The sequence below is a fragment of the Ornithorhynchus anatinus genome, chromosome 7 (genome assembly GCF_004115215.2).
Source record: "Ornithorhynchus anatinus isolate Pmale09 chromosome 7, mOrnAna1.pri.v4, whole genome shotgun sequence".
NCBI lineage: Eukaryota > Metazoa > Chordata > Mammalia > Monotremata > Ornithorhynchidae > Ornithorhynchus > Ornithorhynchus anatinus.
This window is the reverse complement of record NC_041734.1, coordinates 55,883,901-55,902,548: the sequence shown is the minus strand read 5'-3', so window position 1 is coordinate 55,902,548 and position 18,648 is coordinate 55,883,901. Positions and strand designations below refer to the sequence as shown.

At 48.8% G+C, this 18,648-nt stretch overlaps 2 protein-coding genes across 4 annotated transcripts in view; both read left to right on the top strand.

The window, feature by feature from the left end:
• Positions 1-5,519, top strand: part of HIPK1 (homeodomain interacting protein kinase 1) — a 52,036-nt gene extending 46,517 nt beyond the window's left edge. For all 3 annotated transcript variants that reach the window (XM_029068978.1, XM_039912547.1, XM_029068975.1), the window contains one exon: positions 417-5,519. In XM_029068978.1, the coding sequence (XP_028924811.1) occupies positions 417-905 (489 nt within the window). In that variant the 3' untranslated portion in view covers positions 906-5,519. The remainder of the gene's footprint in view (positions 1-416) is intronic.
• Positions 5,520-8,266: 2,747 nt separating this feature from the next.
• On the top strand, positions 8,267-12,646 carry OLFML3 (olfactomedin like 3). Its single transcript, XM_029068979.2, has 3 exons — positions 8,267-8,509; positions 8,977-9,259; positions 11,014-12,646. The coding sequence occupies exons 1-3, from the start codon at positions 8,396-8,398 to the stop codon at positions 11,826-11,828; spliced, it is 1,212 nt and encodes a 403-aa protein (XP_028924812.1). The 5' UTR covers positions 8,267-8,395; the 3' UTR covers positions 11,829-12,646.
• The last annotated feature ends 6,002 nt before the right edge of the window (positions 12,647-18,648 follow it).

The window sequence follows — 18,648 nt, the reverse complement described above, 5'->3', positions numbered from 1 at the left end:
AGGAAATTTTAGAAAATAAGAACTAAACAGTTCAGTAACGTTTAGGGTTATGTTTCTGACGAACCCAGTGTTAAGGAAGCTGCACAACTATTTCTTCCAACATCGCATCACGTTCTGTGCAGAGAGAGAGAGAGACACACAGGTCGGAAGAAGGTTCCCTAACTGTGTTTTATCCTAAATGCTTAGTGAAAATGAGGAAAAACTCCTCATCTAATTGGGCTGGGGAAAGGGTGGTCCTACGTGGAGGCCAAGCGGTGGATTATGTGGCCAGCCCCTGGACAACGACCAACCCCTAAACCGTGTGTATTAGAGCTGCCAAAAATGTTACAAATGCGAGTCCTGCAACCAGCGGTTTCCTCAGCGTCCTAAAGCAGAATAATCATCAGAGCCTTCCCTTCCCTTCTTGCTCCTTCCAGAACCAGCAGCAGGCGGTGTCGGTCCCACAGGAGAGAAGCGGCAACTCCGCCTCTCGCCGGCAGCAAGCGTACGTGGCCCCACTCACCTCCACCCTCTCTCAGGCTCCCTACACCTTCCAGCACAGCAGCCCACTGCACCCCCACCTGGCTACCGCCTCGGCCTCCGCTCACCTGCCAAGCCAGCCGCACGTCTACACCTACGCGGCCCCGACGACGGCCGCAGCGCTGGGCTCCACCAGTTCCATCGCCCACCTGTTCTCCCCTCAGGGTTCGTCGAGGCACACGGCCTACACCACCCACCCTAGCACTCTGGTCCACCAGGTCCCCGTGAGTGTGGGTCCCAGTCTGCTCACCTCTGCCAGCGTGGCCCCAGCCCAATACCAGCACCAGTTTGCCACCCAGTCTTACATCGGGGCTTCCCGGGGCTCGACAATTTACACTGGATACCCGCTGAGCCCAACCAAGATTAACCAGTACTCCTACTTGTAGGAGGTGGGATCGGGCGAGCAGTGCTGGTCCCAGCTCAGAGCCATTGGTGGCTGTGTCCAGCGGCCAACTCCTGGCCAGCCATCACTCCTCCAGGAAGCCAGCTGAAGCGGAAGGAAAGAAGGTTTTCCAGGGGGAACCAATCTCAACGTTGACTGCATTGTTGTAGTCTCCCAAAGTCTGTTCTATTTTTTATTTTTCTGTTTTTTGATAGTCTTTATGCAGATTGAGCAGTTCAGATACACACGCACACACACACACACATGCTCAACCACACACCCACCCACCCTAAGGAGCAAGTCTCTTCAGTAACCAGTAAAGCTTCCATCTTTAGATTGCCTATCAAAAAATATCGTAACGTTCTGCCTTCTTATTTCTGTAGGTGTTTTTAAATAGAGGCAAGAGCCCTGCTTTAATGCTATTTTAATTGTTACAATTGGTTGGAATAAAGATGCCAATGCGGAGTACTTTAAAATTAAGAGTATGGAGACGAAGAAGAAAAATCGTTTTCGTTAACAGAGGTTTATTTACCAGTAAGTTGTAGCAATGGCTTGCACAAGTCTATGTTACTAGCAGGCATTTTCACTTAAGATATAATGTATATTTATCTTTGTTTATGGGACATTTTAAACTTTTAGGTTTTATTTTTGTTTTTAACACCTCAGATTATTCTTACTAGCTGGTGGCTGTTTCTTTAGAACTAGTTCCATATCGCTTTGAGACGCTGCTGGAATTCTCGCCCTTGGTTATCCCTGTGCTTCTTTTAAAGCCATTTTTAAAGGGCAGTTCACCTTTTGCTGCTCGTCGATTATCTGAGAATCTACTGAAACTCTGAAAATTCCTTATGCTCTCAAATTATTTTCAAAACATCTGTCCCTGTGTTTCAGCTTAACTTGTTATCATTCATTCAATAGTATTTATTGAGCGCTTACTATGTGCAGAGCACTGTACTAAGTGCTTGATTGCAGAAGCTGTTAAATTAAGGTGGTTTTTATTTTCCAATTATATGCACGATTGCTTGGATTACGTGATACTGGCATATATGTCTGACTTGCTAAAGCTTGTGCTTACAGCCGAATGGGAGCAGAGCTGCACAAGTTGTCTTAAATTCGCATTTGACACCGGACCTCTCAAAGGGCAGAATTTCTTTATTTAAGCAGAAGACTTTCCCCTCTGTCCCCTCTCTCCCCTCCTTCCTCCCCTCCCCAACTCCCAAAACTCCTCCTTTACTTTACATGATTCACTTGGGGCGGAGTCAAGAATCTGAAACCAGAATAAAAACCTTGTTGTGAATAGCTTTTTATACTTCGGAAAGATCAGCTTCCTTTGTACTCCAGCAACCAACTGAATGTTCTCTTATGACTTATACAGTAAATGCATGTAGGAATTGCAAAAAAAAAAAAAGAAAAAAGGAAGAGAAAAAAGATTTTAAAGTTTATTACTGAATTTAAAATATTTTAGAAGTTTTGTAATGGTGGTGTTTTAATATTTTAAATAAATATGTACATATTGATTAGAAAAGATATAACAAGCAAAAATGTTCCTGCTCACCGAAATTGTCCTCTGTCTTTGTAATCAAAATGTGTAGTGGCTATACTTGAACAATGTACTTAGTGTGTGTGTCTAATCCTCCAGCCCGCCCCTCATGAAATTGATGTCCCCATTGTATTTAAACCAAAATGAACTGATTACATGTTGGAATGTCTGTGAACCAATTGCAGTTGTTTAGAGCACATCTCACTGTAGCACTGAGAGCAAGCAGTGGAGTCAGTCGCATGCAAAGAGAGAAGACCTTCGGGATTGTTTTGCACAGGTGTGTGTGGTGAGGAATCGTTTTGTGTTTGTTCCCTCCCCCAGCCCACAGCCACCCCCTCTTTCCCCTTATTGTAGTGCCTTATATGATAATGTAGTGTTGTTAGAGTTTACAGTGAGCTTGCCTTAGGATGGACCAGCAAGCCCTGATTGAATCTAAGCAGTTCACTGGGCTTCTCAGAACCGGACTAGCAGTTGTGTTGTGTAGATGCATTATTCTCAGTTTCCAAGCTGACGCGAAGAAAAAACAAAAAGTCCCCTCCCTTTTCTTCCGGGAGCCATTTCCCAGGGCTTTCCCCCTCAGATGGCTTGCACACTGTGTTGCCTCACTTCTTTGAGTGTAGAGAACACTTGGGAAGTCAAGTCGATATCGGATGAGTTTTTTTTTTTCCATTTTCTAAAGGTTATGCAGTCACCTTTGGTTTGAATTTATTTTGAGCACGGCGCTCCCTTGCATTAGTAATTCCTTGTAAAACATTGCTCGTTAAAAAACAAACAAAACTGATATTGTTTATACCAAAGAGAGTCTGTTGTTTTAGCTCACAATGTACTCATACCATTAGGAGTTTTGTGAGGCCGCTGGTGACTAGGAGCTCGCAGAGAGGGGTCTCGGAGTGAAAGTATTAAAAGGAGATTGGGGTTCCCTGGCTCATGGGGGGAGGAGGGGGACCCAGTGGCTTCACGGAACTGCTGTGTTTCCTTAGGGATCGTGCCCTCGACTCCTGTTGAGATCAGAGTCCAGGTGTAGCAGAGGGAGAGCTGTGGAAATGGGGAGAAGCAGGAGGCAGTCCTGAACCCAGAAAGGATTTTGCAGTGGTCAGCTGTAGGATCCAGTGAGTATTTTTGTCTGAGTTGAAAGTAATGTATTTGGGGTAATAATTCTGGGACTGTGGAGATGGTGTTAGGGAGGTGAAAAGTGGAGCTGGGAGACTTCACAAGGCCCGCATCAGAAAGCTAGGTGCCGGGTCCCACGCTGAAGAAATGTTAAGGGGATTGGAATCTTTTCATTATAAGGGAGTCAGAATTCCAAAATGGGGAAGGTAGCCAGCTTGATAGCCCACAAGAAGTCTGTGTTGCGTGTATTTTTTAGACATTACACCGAGCTGTTTTTTGATGCTATAAATGTCAGGATAACCAAACAATTTGCATAGTTTCTATCACTGGTGTTGCAGTGTCCTTGTTGCTCTGTGTGATCTTTGTGTCTTCTTGTTGCCAGATAACATGCCAATTTTCCTTCCCAAATGCATGGTTTGTTTATGATGAACACTTGCTGTTTTACCTTGCAATGGATGTTGATTGTCGTGTACACAGAAAGCATGAGATGCAGAAAAAAAGAAACCCCCCGACCTCTCGTAGGCTTTCATAAAAATGTGAACCTGATCCCAAAGGAAAAAAGCCAAAAAGGCAAAGATCTTTGCAGGCTGTTTACTCACCCAGGCGGAGTTCCAGTGTAAAGTATTTAAGAATTCTCCTTGTAAGGCTGTAAATTAAGTAACATTTCAGATTTACCAAAAGCTACACACTAAATGTATCCACTGAGAGGGAGTCCGCTTTATACTTTTGGAAAAAACCATCGTTGTGGCTTAGCGGCGGGAAAACCACACATGCCTAGTCCAGGGTCCTGAGTATAGAATGGGTCTGTTATCAGAAGCAACCTGGCACCAGACCAGCTGAAAAAGAAATAACACATCTTTTTTCAGAATTTCTATTTCCAGCATCTCTCACTGTGAAGCTTTGAGCAAGGAGGGTACCTCATAGTTCGTGCCATCTCTGCTCTTCCCGTACAAAGCCGCCGAGCGAATAATCTGCTCTCCCTCCCCACTGCAGGTGGGTAGGCAGAGGTCTCCCTCGGCGGCGTCGAAAGATCTCTAGCCACGACAGCACCAGACCATGCACTGAGCCAGGAAGGCAGTTTTTTGTGTGGTGTTTTTTGTTTGTTTTGTTTTTGTGTGTGTGTGTGTGTGTGTGTAATCCCCGAAAGAGAAGTCCATTTCGGCTCAGTCTTGACAGTTCAGAAACTACATCTGATAGCTTGGGCTGGCTCTGAAAATGGACTGCCACTTGCTCTGCCACTAGAAAGGCCAGGGAACTGACCTGTCTGCTGGTGGGGCCCGCTTGCTGAGGCAGTAATATACCCCCTCCTGCTTAGTGTTATGCAAACTTCCTTGTTTGGGTTGGTTTGTCTGAAGATAGGAAACTCAGTTGCTTCTCAGTGTCAGGAACAGCCCACGCCTGCTTCCTTTTTGATTTTTAAACTGATGGATGGTGCAGCATGTCTACATGGGTGTTTGTTGCTCAACTTTATATAATGTGTGATTTCCGATTCAGCTTGAAAAATAATCTCACTACATGTAGCAGTACATTATATGTACATTATATGTAATGTTAGTATTTCTGCTTTGGATCCTCGGTATTGCAATGGAATTCCTACTTTATTAAATGTATTTGATATGCTAGTTATTGTGTGAGATTTAAACCTTTTTTTCTCCCTCTTATGGTTGTGCTCATCCTTTTACAAGCCTCTAGAAACAGGTAGTTTCTGAGAATTACTGATCTATGTTTGTATTGCAGATGTACTTAGGGGGTATGTAAAATAATCATTTTAACAAAAGAAATATAGATATTTAAAATTTAATACTAACTATGGGAAAAGGGTCCATTGTGAAAACATAGTTTATCTCTGGATTCAATGTTTGTCTTTGGTTTTACAAAGTAGCTTGTATTTTCAGTATTTTCTACATAATATGGTAAAATGTAGAGCAATTGCATTGCATCAATAAAATGGGTTAATTTTCTGTACTCTAATCACACGGCTGTGTCTGACTCCTCTTGTCCAGAAAACCATCCGCTGATCATCTGTTGCCAGCTATTCGTGGGGTGGCTCTGCCTGGTAGGGCCCGCTCCCTCAGACGATTACCACCCAAGGCGGAGGGTCCTGGTATTTTAATCAAGGCTCTTAATGTGGTCATTTGTCAGGGAGATTAATGGAGTGGCTTGGGTGGCGGGGGGACACCCCAAGTACTTTATCATGTCAGAAAAGTGCACTCTACAATGCGGTGTAGACAGAGTGCAGGAGAAAGGATTGGAGGAACAAGAGAGGTAAAATGAAGCCGACTTTTTTTGAAGAATGACCATACTCCCTGTAGTCGGAATGCATTAGAACTCAAATTAGTTCATTCCCTGATAGGTCTATTTAATGAATTAGGGCAGATCAACAAAAAGGCAGGTAGAATAATGTTTAAGTGGCTAAGTGTCTCCAAACCTTTACCTAGGCTCTTCTAGATTTCTAGGGGGGTTTGGGGGTGGGAGTGGGGTGGCGGGTTTTTTTTTTCCCCTTTCCGTGGGGTTTTCTGAAACATTACTCAACAGGATGCCAGTTTGGCCTAGTGGAAAAAGCTGGGGCTCGGGGTCTGGAGACCCAGGTTTGAGCCCCAGCTCTGTTACTGGATCACTGCATAACAGGTGGGGCAAGTCATGACCTCTTGGCTTCAGTTTCCATACGTGTAAAATGGGGATTAGATAAATTGTGACGGTTGTATGGGACGAGGACTGTGTTAAATCTCATAACCTTATATCTACCACAGTCCTTAGCACAAAAGATGCTTAATAAATGGCCTAAGTCATTTAAGAAAAATTAATTTTTGCAGCTAGAGCCCTCCCTAAAGAAATCTTGAATTTCAGCTTGGATTTCTGACCTCAGAATAAGCACCATTTCAATTTGATGCAGAAATTGGAGGTGGGAGGAATGGAGGTCTTGGTAGGGTGGTCTTGGGCTGTCCCCCTTCCTAGGGTGAGTGTCTATCCGGTATTAATATGCCCTCCCACCTGTAATGTCTGATATCCCCAAGAGCCATCTGTGGCCATCCATCTCCCTGCCCAAGTGAGCGAGTTTTACCTAGCCTGGGACTTGCTAAGCAGGCTGAGCTTGAGCCCAGCTGCCAAGTGGAAATTGATAATAATAATGATGGCATTTGTTAAGCATTTACGATGTGCAAAGCACTGTTCTGAGTGCTGGGGGGATACGGAGAGACACCAGGATCTCACCATTGGTTTGGGGTGAGACAATCAGGGACTGTGCCTCCCCAGCAGTAATGGAAATAAGACACTGGGTCACTGGCCACCTGTGACACTCTCCTCCGGGTTCATTCAATAGTATGCATTGAGTGCTTACTATGTGCAGAACACTGAACTAAGCCCTTGTAATATACAATTCGGCAACAGATAGAGACAATCCCTGCCCAGTGATCCTCACTGCATCATTGCTGGATGGGGGTTGAGTGGTAAGGGTTGCAGGAGGAGATAGATCGAAGAGCAGTGGTCCCCCTTCCATTCCTGCCAACTGCCCCTCCTTAAGTGTAGCCAGAACCAGCCCACCGTGTGTATCTTCATTCACCTCCTCTCCTGAGATAGGGAAAGATATGGAACACGGGGGCCTGTAGATGATGATGATGGCATTTGTTAAGTGCTTACTATGTGCAAAGCACTGTTCTAAGTGCCAGGAGGGATACAAGGTGATCAGGTTGTCCCACGTGGGGCTCACAGACTTCATCCCCGTTTTACAGATGAAGTCACTGAGGCCGAGAGAAGTGAAGTGATTTGCCCAAAGTCACACAGCTGACAAGCGGCAGAGCTGGGATTAGAACCCATGACCGCTGACTCCCAAGCCCGGGCTCTTTCCACTGAGATCTGTCGGGGTTTGGTGGGGAGAGTTTGAGTCGATTCTATCCCTTGATCTGCCCGGGGAAGCAGCGTGGATCAGTGGAAAGAGCCTGGGCTTCGGAGTCAGAGGTCATGAGGTCGACTGCCGGCTCTGCCACTTGTCAGCTGTGTGACCGTGGGCAAGTCACTTCACTTCTCTGTGCCTCAGTTACCTCATCTGTAAAATGGGGATTAACTGTGAGCCTCACGTGGGACACCCTGATTACCCTGTATCTCTCCCAGCGCTTAGAACAGTGCTCTGCACATAGTAAGCGCTTAATAAATACCAACATTATTAGGCCTAACCTGGACCCCTGATTTTTTTTTTCCCCCACCCCCAGGTTGAAAATGGCTGCGTTTCCGGGCTTAAGCACAAGATGGTGCCAATGAGCTACCGATCGAGTCAGACGGAAGGGAAAACACCACTCTCTTCCCATCCTTTGGACCCAAGGGCGCACACAGGCGGGCCCAGAAACTCCTAATCTGGTGGGATCATTAGCGTGGCGCAGAGGGAGAGATCAATGGAGACGGAGTCTATAGTGGGGTAGGATTCATGGAAAAATCAGCGATGGGACAGACAGTCTCGAGTCCTAAGGATGGGATTTCCAAAGAAACCATCTTTGGCCATCTAACTCCCAACGTGACTCGACTTTTAGAGTCAGGCGCGGGACAGGCTGTTCCCTAGGCCCAGGGAGCTGGGAATGAGACGGTTAAGGCTTCTGGTCTCCATCCGCAGCCCAAGAGTGGGGCCATCTGGGTTTGATTAGCCCTGGTGGGATGGGATGTAAGGGGGCTGGGATTGCATTCCAGAGTGGTGAGACACAGAGACGGGCCGGAGAGAAAGAAACAGTACCGCCTCTCTTCCCCCTTCTTTCCCCACCCCTTTCTTGAACCTCAGCGGCTCCTCGGCTTTCTCATCAGTTGTGCAGAAACACAAGCTACTTTCCTGTCTCCTTCCCTCTGTCCCAGTGGCACACTGCGCCATGGAGCCCAGGGCTCCCCTCCTTGTCCTGCTCCTCCTTGCCCTGGCCAGGCCCCTGGAGGGGCAGCAGCACCACCTCATGGAGTACATGGAGCGTCGTCTAGCTGCCTTGGAGGTGAGGTACTCCCCACCCCGACTCCTTCATTCCCCTTCCCCTCTGTCCTGTTCCACTGGGTTCTTTCCCCAGCACCTTACTCAACCCAGTGACACCTAGACTAACAGAATGAGAACAGATCAAGGCCCCACACAGGGACCCTGTAACTGCCATCGAAACCCTCCTCCTCCCCTTCTCTGCCTTCTCCACCTCTACCTGGAGTTTTTTCCTGGTTCCAGGAAGAGGCAGGGGCAACCCAGAGTTGAGATTTCTTGCCTGCAGCAGCTCCTGAAAAACGAGAACGGGGTCTATCTGGAATCTCCTGTCCTATAGGATCACCCTCCAGGGACTCTGAAATGGGTGCTTGGAACCAATCCTGGGTTCTAGCTTCACGGTAAGAGGAGGTCCCTGGGTCGCTCCCCCCGTTGGGCCCCTCTGCCTCCAGTAGGCCTTCTCCTTCTCCATCCTCCTCCCTCCCCCGCCACCAGGAACGGCTCTCCCAGTGCCAGGACCAGAGCAGTCGGCATGCGGCAGAACTGCGTGAGTTCAAGAACAAGATGCTGCCGCTGTTGGAAGGGGCAGAGAAGGAGCGGGAGGCGCTGCGGACCGAGGCAGAGAGCACGGCTGGGCGGCTGGACAGGCTGGAGCGTGAAGTTGACTACCTGGAGACTCAGAACCCAGCCCTGCCCTGCATAGATATGGAGGAGAAGGTGACAGGGCCGGGAACCAAGACCAAGGGCCGGAGAAATGAGAAGTATGATTTGCTGACAGGTGAGGGACCACAATGTAGAACCGCTCCTCCCCCACTCCTGCTTTCTCCTATCTTCAGGCCTCATTCAGTCCATCAGTGGTATCTACTAAGCGCTTACTATGGGCAGGGAACACTGTACTAAGTAAGCGCTTGGGAGAATACAGTAGAATTGATAGACATGATCCCTGCCCTCAAACCGCTTACAAGCCAAAGGAGGAGACAGACGTTATTATTACATAGAGGGGAAACAGCAGTACATAAGGATATGGACGGAAGTGCTGTGGGACTGGAGGTAGGGTGCTTAGGAGCTATGGACCCTGAGTATATCGGGGACACAGAAGGGAGGGAGGATAATAATAGTTATGGTATTTGTTCAGCGCTATGTGCCAAGCACTGTTCTAAGCACTGGGGTAGATACAAGATAATCAGGTTGTCCCATGTGGGGCTCACAGTCTTAATCCCCATTTTACAGGTGAGGTAACTGAGGCACAGAGAAGTTGTGACTTGCCCAAGGTCACAGCAGACAAGTGGTGGAGCCGGGATTAGAACCCATGACCTTCCGACTCCCAAGCCCCGGACTCTATCCGCTACAACATGGTAGATGAGGGGTTAGTCAGGGAAGACTTCCTGGAGGGAAACTGATTTTAGTAGGGCTTTGAAAGTGATGAGAATGGATGGCCTCTTGGATATGAAGGCAGAGGGAGCTTTAAGCAGGAGGATGGACATGAGGACATGAGGGGTCGATGGCAACTGTCTCTTCAGTTCTGGGTCTAGTCGGCCCTCAACCTCCTTTCCTCATTTTTTTGTAGCCTCAATCAGTCAGTGAGCACTTGCACTCCCCGAACAGCCAGTGGGCTTGAGGAGTGGAGAAGCCTGGGCTGGGAGCTCTGCCAGGAGGAAATTCATCCCAGTCCTCGGCCATCCTGGAGGCCCCAGGATTTAAGAGAGTTGAGCAGCAGCCCCCTCCTACTCCATTATAATCCACAGCAGAGGGGAAGAGGAAATAAAATAGGGCTGGAAGCAGGGGCTGGGGCAGGAAAGAATGAGTGGTAGTAGCCGCGTGGTTTAGTGGAAAGAGCACGGGCTTGGGACTCAGAGGACGTGGGTTTTAATCCCAGCTCTGCCACTTGTCTGCTGTGTGACCTTGGGCAAGCCATTTAACTTCTCTGTTCCTCAGTTACCTCATCTGTAAAATGGGGATTAAGACTGTGGGCCCTACCTGGGGCAACCTGATCACCTTGTATTTATCCCAGAACTTAGAACAGTGCTTGGTACAGAGTAAGCACGTGACAAATACCATTATTATTATTTAACGCTTACTCTGCGAAGCACTGTATTAAGTGCTGGGAAAGAAATACATGGATGAAATAAGCACAGTCTCTGGTCCTTAAGGGCCTCCTGGTTTAAGAACGAGGAGAGGGTTGTGGGGGCTTGGCGACAGACACATAAGGAAAGGCACACAAAAGGGGAGTTGGCACCTGGGTAGGCAGGTGAGACTAGGCTCTCCGATGGAAAAAGGCTGGGGATTGCTTCTCCTTTCTTCCCCATCCCTTCCCTAAATCCATCCAGCTTCAAGCAGCACTAAGTCTGATTTCCAGGATTTCCAGGTAGCGGGGTTTGAGAAACACTGGAAAGAGGATTCGGGTGACATTTCCGGGTCCTCTCCCTAGAGACCAGTAGGAAATTCCAACCGTCTGGTCCGGGGAGGTTTATGAGGGGTGGGCAGGCTCGAAGTGTGGGAATGATTCTCTTCCTCTCTCCCACCTGCGCCTAGACTGTGGTGACACCATCTCCCAGGTGAGATCCATGAAGATCCTGAAGCGGTTTGGGGGTCCCGCTGGGCTATGGACCAAGGACCCGCTGGGGCCAGCGGAGAAGATCTTTGTGCTGGACGGGACGCAGAACGACACGGCCTACATCTTCCCACGGCTGCGTGACTTCACCCTGGCATCTGCCGCTCGCAAGGCTGGCCGGGTGCGGCTCCCTTTCCCCTGGGTGGGGACGGGGCACCTGGTGTATGGCGGCTTCCTCTATTTCGTGCGGCGGCCCCCCGGGGGCCCTGGCGGGGGCGGGGAGGACACGCTACAGCTCATCAAGTTCCACCTGGCCAACCGGACCGTGGTGGACAGTTCTGTCTTTCCAGCCGAGGGGCTCATTCCACCCTACAGCCTGAATGGAGCCACCTACATCGACCTGGCAGCAGACGAAGAAGGACTGTGGGCCGTGTATGCCACGAGGGAGGATGACCGGCACCTGTGCCTGGCCAAGCTGGACCCACAGACGCTGGATACGGAACAGCAGTGGGACACTCCCTGCCCCCGGGAAGGGGCCGAAAGTGCTTTCGTTATATGCGGGGCCCTTTACGTGGTCTACAACACCCGCCCACCCAGCCGGGCCCGGGTGCAGTGCGTCTTCGATGCCAGCGGCGCCCTGGCCCCCGAGCACGCCGCCCTCGTCTACTTCCCCCGACGCTATGGGGCCCATGCCAGTGTCCGCTACAACCCCCGTGAGCGCCAGCTTTACGCGTGGGACGATGGGTACCAGATTGTCTACAAGCTAGAGATGCGCAAGAAGGAGGCAGAGGTCTAATAGATCAAGCTGCGGGTTGCCCTCCCTCCATGTCCCTGCTCCAGGCTGATGATTGGGCATAAGTATTCCTACTCCCAGAGCCGGGCTGTATTTCTTAGCCCTTCCCTGGGCTCCCCACGGATCTTGCAGTGTCCCCACAATGGCCACATTAATTTTAAAAGTCTCTATTCCCTGACATGTGGACAAGCCCTCTCCCTTCCCCTCCCTGCCCCTCACCCCAACATTTAGCCTGTGCTAACTCTTCCCACTGGTTGCCGTAGTCCTGGCCTGTTCCCTCCCACTCCCTCAAATCATCCAAAACAGCCTTTGCCTCCAAGGTTCGGGCCCAAATTCTAGCATTTTAGGTTCCCTGGGGCAAATTTTCATTAACCCTATACTCTTGCAAAACAGATTAGAAACCCAGCTGTGTTCAGTGAAAAAGAAGATGATAAAGTTTGGACCTCCTCTCTTCAAGCAAGCATGGTCACCAGGGTTTCACCATGGAATTGCTTGGATCCCCAGGTCTCAGTTCTCATGTGTTAAACAAATTTGGGCAGGATCCTCATCCCGCTATCACTGTGCTAATTCTGCTAAATCTCCTTCTCTTCCCGAACCCCAGACCCCCGGCTCTGAGAGTGTGGCAGTCAGGAGACTGAGAGAAGTATATGGCTCCCAGCTCTTGGAGCCTGGACAAACCAACCATAGAATTAAAAAAACAGCAGGTGATGGAGGGTGTACTTTGGCACTGGGTGTCCTGCCTCCTGGGGTCTACAGCGATTTCTGAGAATCTCATTTTTTGTATTGTGACATTTTGCATTAAAGGAAAAATCCACCACTCAGACTCCTGCGTCCTCTCCACACAGAGAACTCCTTTCATTCTGCCCTCGAGGCCTCTTTTGTGGTTTTGATCTGACAAGAGTGGACACGCACATTGATGTCTTTTTCAGAGCAAACGAGGCATGTGCTCCGTGAGGTTGAGGAAGAATCTCTGCAGGGTGTGGGGGTGGGGTGGAGGTGAAGGAAGGGGATGGGGCTCAGACCAGGTTTTTGCTCTTATGTTCCTCAAGCTCACTCTGATTCCTCGCCAAGGACCTAAGTCTCCTTGGCCTCCTGAGTGTCATACTGTGAGGTCTGCTTTCTGTGTGTCCTGCCGGTGCTGCTAGAAGGGGGAAGAGAGCCCACTGCTGTGTGGTCTGATTTTCTCCTGGTCTGACCCACATCAGCCCCAGGCAGCAGTGCCCAATCTCTAAGGGACTCAGCTTTTCTGGTTTAGAAAGATATCCCTAAGCCATTTATTCAGGGAGTTCGTGGAATGATTTGTTAGGACATACCGGAGAGAGGGTCAGACTATTCTTCCTCCATACCCCCCATCTTTCTGCCCTGCCGGGATCAGACTCTTGGCCCTGGCTTTTTTCTTAGTTTCTTTTTTCCACAACTCGTGGCTTCTTCTGTCCAGATTCCCAACATCATTGGGGGAAAGGGGAAAAGGAAAGGAATCGAGGCAAGAACTGTGTTCCCAAAACACCCCTGTGGGGCCCGCCCAAGCGGGGATGATGTCTAATGTGGGGCTGGTTGGCACCACTAATCACTGCTTTTCAGCTCATGGAGCCATCAGCCCACACAACATCTGGCAGAGCGAGCATTTGTGGTTTTTATGTCCTATAAGGAGACAGGACAGCCTCTCAGGATTGCAGGAGGGAATGGCTTAAGTGTCAAGAGACAAATGTGTTGCCACAGTAGGTTACGGAGTAAATAGGCCTATCACATGTATGTGTCTATTTCTTCGAGTCCGTACGTTTGCATCAGTGTGAGTTGTGTGCCTGTTCATATACGAGGGTTCATGGGAGTTGTGTGTGTCTTTGAGAAGTGTGAATTTGTATGTTAGCCTGCAAGAGTATTTGAGGTGTCTGTGAGAAGTATGTATTTGTACGTTAGTCCATGAGAGGATGTGAGGTGTTTCTGAGAAGTGTGTATTTGTATATTAGTCCATGAGAGTATGTGAGGTGGCCTGATGTGTCAACACCTTTAGTCTTTTTTTCTCCATATGGGGAAATAAAGGCTGCTTTTCTAAAGCACCAAAATTTCTACGGCCAAGTTGGCATACACTTCTTTTGAAAGAGTAGAACCTCTGGAGACCTGTCGTGAATTGCTTTTTCTGTCTTTTTTTTTTCCCTTGATGTTTCTACACAAAAGAGAGCTGTTTTGGACGGCCAGCCGAGCTGTGTGGGCAGCTGCAGTGAACTGTCCAGCTTAATTACATTGAGCTATCCGCTTCTCACGGAGCCTGACTCTTTGGATCGGAGCCAATTTACAAGATAAATAAATGAATAAATAAAAACCAACCTCAGCCTTGGGCAGAAATGGGTCTCGTTGAAGCCGTTGAGAGTTTGGGAAGAGCCTAGAACAGCAGGGGCCGGGGGGGGGGGGAAGGAGAAGGGTCATCAGCCTCCGCGAAGAGCCGGATCAAAGGGAAGGAGTGGGGGAAAGGGAGCAACGAAGACAAGGGGGAGAGGCCGAATGCCTGGCCTTTGTCCAGGCCAACCAGGCCAGGGCGGGCAGGACCAGGAGACTCCAGATGTTGCTGGTTGGACAGACGCCCTGCCCGCAAAGTTGGACTTGTGGTGGAGTCCTAAGACTCTCCCTGTACCCGGCCTCCAGGGGAACCTCCCACCCTCCATCCTTTCCCCTGCAGCCGACCCCCTTCCCACCCTCCACCCCTTCCTCCTGCTGCCAACTCTTCCCCTCCCCTCCACCCCTTCCTCCTGCTGCCAACTCTCCCCCTCCCCTCCACCCTTTCTCTTGCTGCCAACTCTCCCCATCCTCTCCACCCCTTCCTCCTGTTGCCAACTCTCCCCCACACCCTTCCCTCTTTCCCCTGCTGCCAACTCCCCCCACCCTCCACCCCTTCCTCCTGCTGCCAACTCTCCCCCTACCCTCCACCCCTTCCTTCTGCAGCCGACCCCCCCCACCCTCCATCCCTTCCCCCTGCAGCCGAACCCCCCTCAGCGAGCTTTCCCCTCCCCAACTCGCCCCACAGCCAGCTTCCCCCACAACCCCTTCTTCTGCAGCTGAGAACCCTTTCCCCTGCCCACTGTCCCTCCCCACCCCTGCATCCACTACCTGGCGGGAGCTCGGGGGTCAATTTGCTAAAGGCCAATTCAACCCAGGGCCCGCCCCCCCACGCAGTCTCATACCTGCCACCCCATCAATTGTGTGTGTGTGTCTCAAAGGCCACACTCCATTGCAGGCCTGGAATGTCCACCCCTACTGCAGGGGGTCTTCCCAAGACTAAAGACCCCTCCGGCCTTGTCCCCCGACCTCCCGCCTCCAGCATCTTGCAGCGGTCAGCATCTTTGGCTCGGGGCCCCAGCTGCCTGCTATCAAATTGAAATGGAAACCCTGTTCGACTTAAATCAACAGGATGGGGGGAGGAGGGTGATGCAGTTGTTTACATACTGCTGCTGCTTCTCCTGCAATGATTCAATTTCTCTATTTTGATGGTAGTGATGCCTGTCTACTTGTTTAAAAGGGGGAGACTGTGAGCCCGTTGTTGGGCAGGGATTGTCTCTATCTGTTGTCAAATCGTACATTCCAAGAGCTTAGTACAGTGCTCTGCACACAGTAAGTGCTCAATAAATACGATTGAATGAATGAATGAAACCTTCCTCCTCTTCTTCAACCCTGATCCAGGCAGAGTTCAACTCCCCTTTCCCCCATGGACTTCTCCCTTTCTTTGTCCTCCCCTTGCCAACTTTACTCTGTCTGCTCCCCTGTTCCTCCTCCCCTTTCCCTTTATGCGGCACCCTCCTCTCCCCTTTTCTCCTCACCTTCCCAAGCTGAGTCCTCCTCCTCCTTATCTCTCCTCTGTAGCATTAGTCTTCCCGCTTTCAGGTCCCTTCCTCAGACTCACTGCTTTAGGGATTTCTCCCCCAGCAGCCTCCTCACCCCTTACCTCGGCTTGGGTTTAACTGCCTGTTTTGTCCAATCCTCCCTGTGGGGCCTTGGTCAGAGGCTGTGTTCCCCCCCAACACTCCAAGTTCCTCTTCCTCTCAAATAGTTTGGCTATTTGACCCCAACAGCTGTAGTGTTCCCCCCGCCACCCCCAACCAAAGTCTTCACCTCACCCCATTTGGGGTTATATGAATGTCTTTGGTGGCCTTAACAGGAAGGTTTGGAATTTCTTCTCTGTCATGAATTTTGGCTTCTGATTTTCCCCGGCAGACAAGTCTGCATTATTTTTTTAAATTAAATATTTACAGCCTTAATAACTCCACAGAAGCTCCGGCATTTGGAAACCAACAAGTTATAATAAAGAAGAAAAGAGCTAAAATTGAACTCATCAACTCCGTTCTACACCTTCTTCCTCTGCTTTGTGGGTTTTGGGATCTTGCCGGCCCCTTGGTGAGAGGAAGAAGAGCAAGTGGTCTCAGCTACTCACAGTAAGAGATCTCTCTCTCTATCTTAATCTGTGGATTCAGAGGCAACCGGAAACCAGGGAGGGAGGCGAGGGACTGAGAATCTTTTGGTTAGCCAGCAGATACCATTCACCTAGGCCTCTTTTGCTGAAACTGGAAAACCAAAAACAAGAAGAATAGAAGAAATGATTTAGGGCCACAGTAAGACAAAGTCTCAAATAATTATGCATCCCAATAGAAAACTGGGAGCTCACTGCTGAAACAACCCAGCGAGGTGTGTCGTTATCAAGAAAGGAGTGGCTTTTTTTTAAAAAAAAACAAAAGTTACATAAGCAGAGAGAGACAGGGAGGCAAAAACAGGTCCAGTTGTTGCAAACATCAAAGTGACAGCACAAATGAGGAATGGCCTCTTTGGTGCATAATGTGGCTGGGTCTGTGGATCTCTTATTGAACATTTAAATCACACACAGACACACACACTCTCATAGGTGAACTTCGGCATCAGTGGTGTCGTGTAATACAAATTTAGAAAAAAACCCACCAACCCACAACGCCCAAAGCAAAAGTCAAGAGATGAAGAGTAAGGTGACCTCAGATGAGACTTGAAGCCATACCAAATTTCCATTGCAGAAACAACGTGATCCACAGAGTCTGACTTCAGGGCCTAGGGATCAATAGGAAGAGTCTCTAGTCTAGGCCTTTATTTCCAGCAATAGAGAGGAGAGTGCTGACACTGCTAAGACAGTTGGGGGAAGGTCCCCTTAGGTGGTCTAAGTTCTGCTGAAATTGACATGGCTATCGTTCCCTAAGCACTTGATATTCAACCCACTTTCTACTTACCACACTGAAGTACATATCCTTACACAACCCTATTCTCTGCCATTTCCCCCATTTTTATTTTAATATCTATCTTCCCCTCTAGACTGTAAGCACCTCATGGGCAGGGATTGAATCTATCAACTGTACAGTATTGTACTCTCTCAAGGTAGTACAGTGTCCTGCATGTAATAAGCAGAGACTGCAGCAACTCTCAAGGCAGCTGCCTGCTGGGACATGGCAATATCAATCAGTCAAACCCATTTATTGAGTGCTTACTGTGTGCACTAGCGTTTGGGAGAGTAAAATCTAACAGAGTCGGTAGACCCATTTCCTGCCCTCAAGAAGCTTACAGCCTAGAGAGTTGTATGCATTATGCAGCACTATATTGCTGTCACTTCAACTGTAAATGAGTTCTGCAGGAAAAGTACACCCACAAAAAATTTAGTGTGCATTTGCAATGAGTTGCATCCCTGCCTGCCTGCTTGTTTTTGGACCCTGTGTCCGTGTGGGAACATGACTGTCAGGGACAAGAGAGCAAATTGGCACTGTGCAAACCACTAGGACCATAATCAATCCAATCATGCGGGCTTTCAATTCTGAAGCCTCAATACCGATGCTCATCATCACTCTCGCCAGACTCAATCATTACTTCTACATTGACTCTAAGAAACTGTTTGCTCTATGCCGGCTTTTCCCAGTTGGGTTAAAGGGCTTTTGTTCTTACTGGTTCATTGCTTAGGCACCTAAGCAAGGCTTAGACTAGCCAATTTGAAACTTAAAACAGAAACACTTGTGGATAATTAAGGAGGTAACAGAGGCACAAGGGAAATGTTAATTGCATCATTCCATTCTGCACTGCAAAGGGCTAATCTTATTTAGGCTTCAGTTTCAGCCTTCATTTGAAAACCTATAAATTCCAGACAAATTATTGGTCATAAGGCCCTTGATTTATGTTCTGTGGTTTATAAGGGGGAGAAGACTGAAATTCTTCTCTTAACAGCTTACTAAAGGAAACCATCCCAACCTGGAGTGATATACTATACAGTCTTCGTGATAAGTGTCTACTAGGCTGCTATCAAGACATCAGACACGTTGGATAAAGTCCTCAAGATTCACTTGATGGAAATGATGCAGAGATCCAAGTCTACTTGCAGCGAAACAATTACCACGCTGACACTTTGCTGTGCCCTGTGATCCGCGGGCTTACAGAAACCTAGCAGGCAACATGTAAATCAAGTTAAAGAGTGTGGCTGACAAATGGAGCGATGCTAAAGCTGAAGAAACCCAAAGCCACGCAGACTGCTGCTGAACCAAGAGTTTCTCCACATCTCTGAGGAAATTAAAATGCTCTGTACATTGGTTCGGCTTTTCATTTTGCCGTTCGTATTTACTAAGCTTAGGGTTCCACAGGAACTAATATTTTTTGTCTACCCACCTCATTAGATTGTAAACTTCTAGTGGGCAATAATTATGTTTTTTACTTCCCCTTCTATTCTCTATCTACATCCACTCCCTTGGAGAAGTCATCCTTTCCCACGGCTTCAACTACCTCTCTATGCGGATAATTCCCAAATCTACCTCTTCAGTCCTGACCTCTCTCCCCTGCA